The 9,385-nt window shown below is 60.3% G+C and overlaps 3 protein-coding genes across 3 annotated transcripts; all 3 read left to right on the top strand.

The window, feature by feature from the left end:
• Window positions 1-35: 35 nt before the first annotated feature.
• RHTO_07059 (splicing factor 3B subunit 2) lies at window positions 36-2,172 on the top strand (the record flags this gene model as incomplete). The annotated part of the gene is made up of 7 exons (XM_016420718.1): window positions 36-221; window positions 300-422; window positions 483-810; window positions 869-1,061; window positions 1,128-1,322; window positions 1,381-1,547; window positions 1,607-2,172. 7 exons carry the CDS (start codon window positions 36-38, stop codon window positions 2,170-2,172), a joined length of 1,758 nt encoding a protein of 585 aa, XP_016269206.1.
• Window positions 2,173-2,296: 124 nt separating this feature from the next.
• On the top strand, window positions 2,297-3,254 carry RHTO_07058 (mitochondrial intermembrane space import and assembly protein; the record flags this gene model as incomplete). Its single annotated transcript, XM_016420717.1, has 3 exons — window positions 2,297-2,543; window positions 2,743-3,039; window positions 3,103-3,254. 3 exons carry the CDS (start codon window positions 2,297-2,299, stop codon window positions 3,252-3,254), a joined length of 696 nt encoding a protein of 231 aa, XP_016269205.1.
• A 2,049-nt stretch (window positions 3,255-5,303) lies between these two features.
• RHTO_07057 (uncharacterized protein) lies at window positions 5,304-5,903 on the top strand (the record flags this gene model as incomplete). The annotated part of the gene is made up of 1 exon (XM_016420716.1): window positions 5,304-5,903. The coding sequence occupies one exon, from the start codon at window positions 5,304-5,306 to the stop codon at window positions 5,901-5,903; it is 600 nt and encodes a 199-aa protein (XP_016269204.1).
• Window positions 5,904-9,385: the final 3,482 nt, after the last annotated feature.

Below are 9,385 nucleotides of genomic sequence, written 5' to 3'. Positions count from 1 at the left end.
ACACGACCGGCAGCTCCGCCCAGCAACAGCACACGATGGCCAACGCGGCTGTCGCCTCCAACTCCCCCGCCATCAACGGCACCGCGCCCGTGAAGACCAGCAACAAGTCGCGCGGCCAGCTCAAGCGGCTCAAGAAGAAGGCAAAGGTTATGGCGAATGGCGAGCAGGCGGACAAGCAGGCAGACCGGGATGACCGCCCGCTCGAGCGGCCTCCGACTCAGGTGCGCTGGCCTTGCACTCTCGCTCGCCCACATGTGGGCGCTGCGGACGACCTCGCTGACGTTGGCGAGTCCCTGCAGGAACCCGAGTCGGCCGACGAGGACGTTAAGGTCAAGCTCGAGGAGGACGGCGCTGGGTCAGGCATCCCCGACGCCTTTGCCCATGTCTTTGCGCACTTCCAGATCCCTGCAGACGCAGTCAAGGTGAGCAGGCGGTTAATACAGCAGCCACGAGATTGTAGGCTAACCACGGAACTTTGGCAGACGGAGGATGGCCGCGACGGCGCGACAGACGAGAAGGGCCAGGTCATCTACTCGGACGACGAGATGCCTTCGGAGGACGACGAGGAGCCCGCAGAGCTCTCGAAGCGCAAGCAGCGTAAGGCGAACCGCCTCTCGGTCGCCGAGCTCAAGCGCCTCGTCAAGAAACCCGAAGTCGTCGAGTGGGTGGACGTCTCTGCGTCCGACCCAAAGCTCCTTGTCCAGATCAAAAGCCATCGCAACACCATCCCCGTCCCGCCACACTGGAGCCAGAAGAGGGATTACCTCCAGGGCAAGCGCGGTCTCGAGAAGCCCGCGTTCCAGCTCCCCAGTACGTCCGCTTCCCGAAGCTCTTCTCCTCGGTGGTGCTTACGCGCTTGTACTCTCAGGCTTCATCGCGGACACCGGCATCGCCACCCAGCGAGACGCCGTGAAGGAGAAGGAAGAGGGGCAGTCGCTGAAGCAAAAGACGCGCGAACGCGTCCAGCCGAAGATGGGCAAGATCGACATCGACTATCAGAAGCTCCACGACGCCTTCTTCAAGTACCAGACCAAGCCCAAGATGACCGAGTTTGGCGAGGTGTGAGTTTGCCGTTTCTCGCCCGTTGCGCCAAGTCTGGGGGTTGACCCGGCTCGACTCCATCGCAGATACTACGAGGGCAAGGAGTACGAGACAAAGCTGAAGGAGAAGAAGCCCGGCGAGCTTTCGGACGAGCTGAAGGAGGCGCTGTCGATTCCGCCTCTCGCGCCGCCGCCTTGGCTCATCAGCATGCAGCGCTACGGCCCGCCGCCAAGCTATCCCAATCTGCGGATCCCTGGTCTGAACGCGCCGATTCCTGAAGGGTGCGTTCGACTTCCACTACCTTCAAAGTTGTGCGAGCTGACCAGCCCTTCTGAGCAGCGCTGCATGGGGCTTCCACCCTGGAGGATGGGGCAAGCCGCCGCTCGACGAGTACGGCCGACCACTGTACGGCGACATCTACGGCGTCGCACCTCGACAGGATGCGAATCAGCCGGGCGAGCCGATCGAGCGCGAACCTTGGGGCGAGCTTGAGCCGGATGAGGAGGGTGCGTGCCGCTCGCTTGCCGATCACGAGTATTCGATGCTGACTCTAAACATCTTGCAGTATCGGAGGAAGAGGAGGAGGAAGAGGAAGAAGAGGAGGAGGAGGAAGAACAGGCGGCACCGGCGGACGGTCTGCAGACGCCCTCTGGTCTCGAGACACCTTCCGGCCTGGCGTCGGTCACATCGACAGTACCAGGCGGACTCGAGACACCCGATTTCCTCGAACTGCGGAAGCGGCGCGAGGAGACGGAGCAGTCCGAGGTCGACACTGGCCCGAAGCAGCTGTATCAGGTCGTGCCCGAGCGCGAGGCGCGCATGCGCGGCTTCATGGGGTCCGACAGGGTGTACGACGTCTCGTCGCTTGGCAACGCGGCGCCGCCACCGGTTCTGGGGCAGGAGGAGCGCGGGACGAAGCGCAAGGCTGGCGGAGTCGATGTCGCGCTCGATGCGGCCGATCTCGAGGGCCTGTCGGAGGCGGACTTGAGGGCGCGATACGAGCAGGCGACGAAGGCCGGCAGGACGCACCACGAGGACTTTTCCGACTTTGTCGGCGAGGAGGTGGCCAAGCGAAGGCGGATCGTCGAGAAGAAGAAGAGCGATTCGGCGAAGGAGAAGTTCAAGTTCTAGCTCTGCCATTGCAACCCTTGTTGTCACACGCTCGCTGCTGTGCGAAGAGCGAGACTCGGAAAGATCGCTTCCGGCGGACCTTCTCCTCGTCGCTCACCTCAGCTTGTGCACCCGCTCGCCCAGGATGTTCCGCGCTTCGCTCCGAGCTGTGCCGCGATCTCTTCCGGCTCGCTCGTACCGGCAGCAGCTCCGTACGGCGACCACGTCGACCGCCCAGCGCCGCTTCGCCGTCTACCAGTCCCAGACGACCAACTCGTTCGTGTACGCCTCGGTGGGACTCGCGGCATTGCTCGGATGGACGGCGGCTATCCTCACGGTTGGCGGACGGGGCAGCAAGCACGGCAAGAAGGACGCGCATGCGGCGAAGAAGGGTGAGCGCTTTCATCTCTTCGAAGGTCGCGGAGGCTTTGGGGGGCTGGGCTTTGGACGCGGTGGCGTACTCGATCCTCTCTCGCACCGGATGTACTGGTTCGGAGTGCGCCTGAGCCAGTCTGGCCTTTCGCTCGCTTCGGCAGACGATCGGGGCAGTTCGTTTCAACGACTCGCTGACGCCCTCACTTGCTATCGCAGGCGCCGACGCACCTGTAGCAGAAACGGCGACACCACAGCCTGATGCGGCGGCGGCACCGTCCGCGGAAGAGGGTCAAGCAGCATCGCAGTCCGCCGCTTTCAACCCCGAAACTGGCGAGATCAACTGGGACTGCCCGTGCCTCGGCGGCATGGCAGACGGACCGTGCGGCGAGGAGTTCAAGGCGGCGTTCTCGTGCTTCGTCTACAGCGAGGCCGAGCCAAAGGGCATCAACTGCGTCGAGAAGTTCCGGCACATGCAAGAGTGCTTCCGCAAGCACCCTGACATCTACGGCGACGGTGCGTGGCCTCGCTTGCTATCTGACACGCTCTGTGCTGACTCTAGACGCTCTCTTACCCCAGAGGACGACGACTTGCACGAGGAGGAGGAGGACTTTGACCTTGTGTCGCGGGCAGAGGCGGCGTTGGCGTTGCCGGACCAACACTTCTTGGAGGAGGCTGCAAAGGAGGCTCCGACACGGAAGGAGGCGGAGGCTGCGTCGACGCTCGAGTAGAAGGGCAGGGCAGATTAGAGCTCGTGTACTGCAGCACCATTCGCAACTCAGCCTCGGCTACGAGTGTGTCACGGTTAGACAGCGACAAGGAGTCAAGCAGAGCGTTACAAGTGAAATGATGTACAAGTACAGGGATAAATACGGCGGCAGGCGTGAAGGAAGCATCCCAAGGAATACAAAGTTCTCCGCCTCGTCTTCACAGCCGTGCTCCAGCTCCGCCCTTGACTGGTCCGGCTTCTCCTGGTCATGCTACACCTCAGATGGACTGTCTGCCACCAAGTAGATGCGCGCGGTGCGTATCGACGTTCGCAGGCACGAGATTCTTGTAGTTGTTCTCGCGAATGACGCGCTCGAGTTCGATGCGGCGTTGGACCGTGGAGAGGCGTGCACGAGCTGTCGCAAGGACCGTGCTGGCGCTGTCCACCTCGCGATCGGCTGCATAGGCAGCTAGGTACTGTGCCCACCTGTCGCGGGAGAGTGCATCGAGGCGAGACTCGGCGGACTTGACGGCTTGCTCGTGGACGGCCAGCTCGCCTTCGGCGCCCTCGCACTCCTGCCTCAGCCGCTTGAGGAGGGCTTCGGTGGTACGCTCCAGCTTCTTCGTGCGACCTGACTTGGCCGCCTCGGAGTCGGATGGCACCCTGTCTTCGTCCTCCCTGCGTCGCTTGTGTGAGCCGAATCCCGAGTAGCCGCTCTTGCTCCCTGAAGCCTGATCGTTCCCCCGCTCGAAGCCGCTCCCGCTGCTGCCATAGCCTTCGTTGCAGCCCTCCGCCCGCAATAACAGGCGAGATAGTATAGTGGTTAGTACAGTCGGTTCTGACGCATTCGTTTCCGACTAACCTGGGTTCGATCCCCAGTCACGCCTAGCTTTTTGCTCCGGGCGCTTCTGACATGCCTCACTAGCTCGCAGATCAAGTCAAAAATCGGAATGTGGCTTTTCGGCTCCTGAGCGGGTGGAGGGCAAGGAGCAGACCAATTCCTGAGCAGTGGCGCTCCTTGCTGGCAGCCGGTCGACCCCGGTCCACTGTAGGGTTGTAAACGCATTTTGTGACCCACCTCGACAAGCTCGGTTGATCTAGTTGGTTATGATGCGGACCTAATACTTCTGTGTTTAGTCCGATGTCGGCGGTTCGATCCCGCCACTGAGCAGCTCTTTCTTTTGTTGCAGCCAAGCGTCTGCACAAGCTTATTTTTGCTTGTCTCGTGCCAGCCGCATGGGTAGAAATAGAGATAAATTGGCTTAACTTCCAGCAGTGTAGAGCAGACAGAAGCAACAAAGCAGAGTGAGGGATAACAAGTTGACAGGTGGGATGCATGACGAACAGATCTGTGACAGTGAGCAAGCTTGTGACTGGCCGGAGGCTTGAAGAGTCCTCGGAGACGAAGTCCGCGCATACAACAAGTGGAAACAAAGAGAGACTATCGAAGTGGGTATCAAACCGTCACAGAGAGGCTCCTAAGCAATCCACCGCGAAGACTTATCCTTCTTCTGCCGCTCAACTCCTCCCCAACACCATGCCATAGTTCTCTAGCTTGCGCCACACAGTCCAATCACCTTCCTCACCTGCCATTTGAGAAGGCTTGCAATACACTCAAGCTGCTGCTGTCTAGCAGACACAGCTATAAAGTCATCACAGCCATTGGCCAGCTTCTCTACACTCCCCTCTTCCAAATGACCAAATCTCAAGGATTACAGCTGCGTCAGCCCTTCCTTCCTCGTGGCTATGTCCTTGAAATGTTGGCGGCAATCAACTACGCAGAGCTGTAAGGCTAAACATAGGTATCCAATCTCTTGATCAATTAATATGTCTGACTGATTGGTTCTGCACTTTTTAGCGTGCTTTGGCGTTACACCGGCCTCTCAAGGTCATGATGGTGCCTCTGCTGCAGCTGCAGCTCTCTGTTGCCTTGGCAATACCATCAAGGTCAGTGCAGCAGACGTCAAGGCAAAAGGGGGGAGGTGCGCGGGAGGAGGGGTCAGTGAAAGTGCAGGAGAAGTAGGTGGAGCTGCAATCGCACCTGAAGGGCTGCAAGGTCCGTGTGGCAGCCATGGTGGGCTTGTCAAGCAGATCAGAGCACAAGAAGAGCGACCGGGAAGAGGCGAAACTGCATCGCCGGCACCACCGACCTCCCGAGATGCACTTCCTCCGCGTCCTTCACGAGCACTGGATCCTCCCCTGCATGCGCAAGATGATGGTCAGCTCGTCCCTTGACCCCTCGACCCTCATCTACGCCTGTTGCATGGAGAGAGGCGACCTACAACTCGTCACTTGCGGACGCAGGGGACTTCAACCGCACACCTCCGCGATACTGCCACTGGCTGGCCCCACCCAAGCTGCTCTGAAGCGGGTGGGCACCCAGATCCGCACCCTCCAAGCCGCTCTGAGCGAGCCGGAGGGCAAAGGATTCGGCTGCCCCACCTTGCTGAAGGCGGCAAAGGTCCTGCACGACAAATATGAGTTGTTAGCATCCGCTGCTCCAACCACGCCTCAACCTGCTGCTACTACGCGTTCTGCCGCACCCACCAAGACCGCCTCAATCTACAGCACGACCACCTCAAAACCAACGTGTAGCGACACAACTACCCCGGCCCTCCTGCCCGTCCTGACACTCAAGCAGGTCGACAAGCGCATCCAGAGTGCCATTTGACCCCTCTGAACCGACATTGACACCCTTAAAGCCTCCCTGAGTGCCGCCACTGCGACGCCGCCGACCCCGCCTACCACGCCTCCCCGACTGCTCAATGACGATGTCGAAGCCGGCAACTGCTCGTTCGCGGAAGTCGCGGCAGCCCCGGTCCCCCACTTGATAAGCAACCTAACTCCACGTGGTGTATAATTTGCTGTTTTGCAATTTTATGCAACAAGCCACCTTGTTAAACAAGCCTAACTCTACATGAGGTTAATTGCTGTGTGTTTGCACAGCTCACATCGGCAAGTCGTCACCCTTCGATGCTACCTCCGAGGCAGCTGCTGGTGCTCAATTGGCTTGGCAGATCCGCCCGGACAATCCGGCGCGAGCTCCGCGGCCTTGCGAAGGCAGGAGTCGAAGAGAGAGAGAGAGATATTCTTGTTTCAAGTCAGATCGGGTCTAAGCCCATGAAGACCGGCAGAGGCTGGCTGCCACAGCACATAACGTGATGGATGGGGTATCTACTGATGGGTGGGAGTCAATGAAGTGGACAGATAGGGCGGATGACGCGTCAGAGGTGAGTAAGAGGAAGAGAAGGTCAAGAAATGAGATAGAACGAGGACGATTGAGCGCGGGGCAAACCGAGGCAACTAGACAGGTAGAGGGATGTGCGTTGTGTCAGGAGAAACTGAAACGAAGCAAAAAGGTCGCGGAATGAGCGAGAAACGAGGGTTCTTGGTCTTGATCTGGAAGAGCCGCGGCGACGGGATCCGGCGAAGCCGTGGCGGTTCGAGATGTTGTCGTGGGGGCAGTTAGGGTGCTGGGAAGGCAGTGCGGGCGTTGGAGGCGATTTGGCGGGGTTTTGGGCGAGGGAGGTGAGATGATGGAGTGGAGGAGGTGGAGGGCTGAAGCTCGTGGGTCGCTTGCGTGCTCCCCTCGCGTCTCCTCCCAGCCTTCACTCCTTGTCCTTCTTCTCCGCCTCAGGCGACCTCGAGAGACGCGGGAAACGGCCGGTGCGGTCAAGAAAGTAGAGGATGGCGTCGCGGTAAGAGGGGTTGCCGAGGAGCTGGCCGGCGGTGGGGAGTTTGCGGAGTCGTAGGTGTTGGAAGAGTGAGTGGCGGGCGTCGTTGTAGAGCGGGCATGTGAGAAGCAGGTGTTCCCGCTCTTCCTCCTCGCCGCATCCGCAGAGAGGGTCGCATGCCGGGTCGAACTTGGCGCGGTAGGCGTTGAGAGAGGACGCGCCGGTGCAGAGGCGGCAGAGTAGGGTTGCTTGGCAACGATGGAGCCCGTCGTAGTATCTGTACGAGCGCGAGGCGAGCTGAGAGGCGGCGAAGAGTTGGCGGTCGACGGTGGAGCGGCGCCATTCCTCATCCCACCGCACGCGCGTCGCCTGCTTGTGTGCCGTCCATAGCGCAGACGTGCTAGCGGGTAGCTGAGCCTCCGAGCCGAGTTCGAGCGGGTTGTCGTCGCTGAGCTGTGCGGGGCGGGACAACTTGGCGAGATGGCGGGTTGACCGGCCCCCTCGCCCTCCCTCCTCCCACTCGCTGCCCTCATCCTCTGATCCGCTGGATAGCTCCGCCATGTCCGGTATAAACACCAAGCGGCCCTTCAGGTGCGCCTTGCGCTCCTTCCGCTGCTCCCGCTCGCGCGTCGCTGACTCCGCCCTGCGCACCGCCTCCTTCGCCGCCAGGTCCGCCGCTTCGTTCCCCACGATCCCGACGTGGCCAGGGGACCAGGAGAGGATGACCTGGCTCACACAGGTGCGTTGCAGCTCTTCGAGAGTCTCCCGGATCGCGAGGCGAAGGTGTTGGCCGGATGATGGCGCGGGGTCGGTCGAGTGGGTGAGCGCCGAGGTGTTGTCGACGGACAGAAGGACATGCGAAGGAGGGTCAGCGGTGTGCTGGATGGCTTGGAGTGCACTCCCCTTCGTTCTATCGCACTTCTTCGCTCACGCTCCTACTTTTCCGCTCTACCTCTGCTCTCTCTGCCTCTGCACCACTACTATAGCCTCCCCACATCAGTAGATACCCCATCCAACATGTTATGCGCTGTGGCAGCCAGACTCTGCCGGTCTACATGGGCTTAGCCCCGATATGACTTGAAACAAGAATCTCTCTATCTCTCTCTCTCTCTTGGAGTGCTAGGAGGATGCCCTGCAGCTCGCCCGCGTAGACAGTCTGATGCTGACCCAATCCTTTGCTCCTCGTCTCCCACTCCTCGACTTCGACTTCTTCGCCTTCCTCCAACACGACCTTCGCCCTAACTTCCTGATCTCTTGCCCGCTGTACGAGCAAGCTCGACACGCGTTATACAAACACGTACGCCTCCGACAAACCCCCACAGTCGGCCTTCTCCTCGGCAACGCCGACTTTCGCGCACCTCTCCTCGACTTCATCGCGGCTACGGGCCGCTTCACACGTTTGATGGAGCCGGTACGGGACGAGGAGCGGGATAAGGACATGAGGAAGAGGTCTGGCATCAGCGGAACGTAGGAGGACACCTCAGGGCCCACAACCACTCCGACCCTCTCCCGCTCAACCTCCTTTTCAGCTCTCACTTGCCCAAACCCCCTCGATTTGCCTCGCCCCGAGCTCGACAAGCACCCTACACCTCTGCACACCACACGACCCGCCCACACCCATCCCCACCGTCGTCGTCGTCGTCGTTGCGGTCCAGGAAGGTCAAGATCGAAAATGGCATTATCTCGATGGTTTCTCAACGGTTTGGCTTCGTTCTTCGTTCCTCCTACCCCACATACTCTCTTCTATCAGTTCATCACACCGCACCCCCTCATCTTCACTTCTCCCCATTCTCTCGCACCTTCTCGCTCTCTCTCTTACTTGTCCGCTCCAATGTACTCACTCACCTATTTCTCCACTTCCTACCGCCTATCCACATCAGTAGATACCCCACTCAACATGTTATGCGCTGTGGCAGCCAGTCCCTGCCGGTCTACGTGGGCTTAGCCCCGATATGACTTGAAAAAAAGGAACTTCTCTCTCTCTCTCACGACCTTCGACCTTCCGTGCCACTGTTGCCCTGCGATCCCTGCGCCGACAACGCCTGATTTGCCCATGGACCCGTCGGAGTAGACGAGCAGGGCGCCGATGGGGAGGGACTTGACGACTCGGGCGTGCTCGTACGTGCCGAGCTCCTTTCCGCGGGCGAGTTCAACGGGAGGCCCGGGGTTCGGCGACCATGGCGAGGTTGGGTCGGGGTGGATGGCCTCAGTGCGCGTGCGGGTGAGGAGCAGGAATGCGAGGGCGCGGTCGAGCGGTGAGGGATGGCGGCTGGTCGCGTTGGTGCGGGCACGGGCAGTGCGGTGGTGGAGCGGGTGCGAGGGAGTGGCTGAGAGTGCGCGGAGAGAGAGAGAGAAGTTCCTGTTTCAAGTCATATCGGGGCTAAGCCCATGTAGACCGGCAGGGACAAACTGCCACAGCGCATAACATGTTGGATGGGGTAGCTACTGATGCGGGGAGGCTATAGTAGTGGTACATTGG

The sequence above is a fragment of the Rhodotorula toruloides genome (genome assembly GCF_000320785.1).
Source record: "Rhodotorula toruloides NP11 unplaced genomic scaffold Scaffold51, whole genome shotgun sequence".
NCBI lineage: Eukaryota > Fungi > Basidiomycota > Microbotryomycetes > Sporidiobolales > Sporidiobolaceae > Rhodotorula > Rhodotorula toruloides.
Note: the sequence above shows the minus strand (reverse complement) of the source record. Positions and strands in the feature narration are given on the sequence as shown.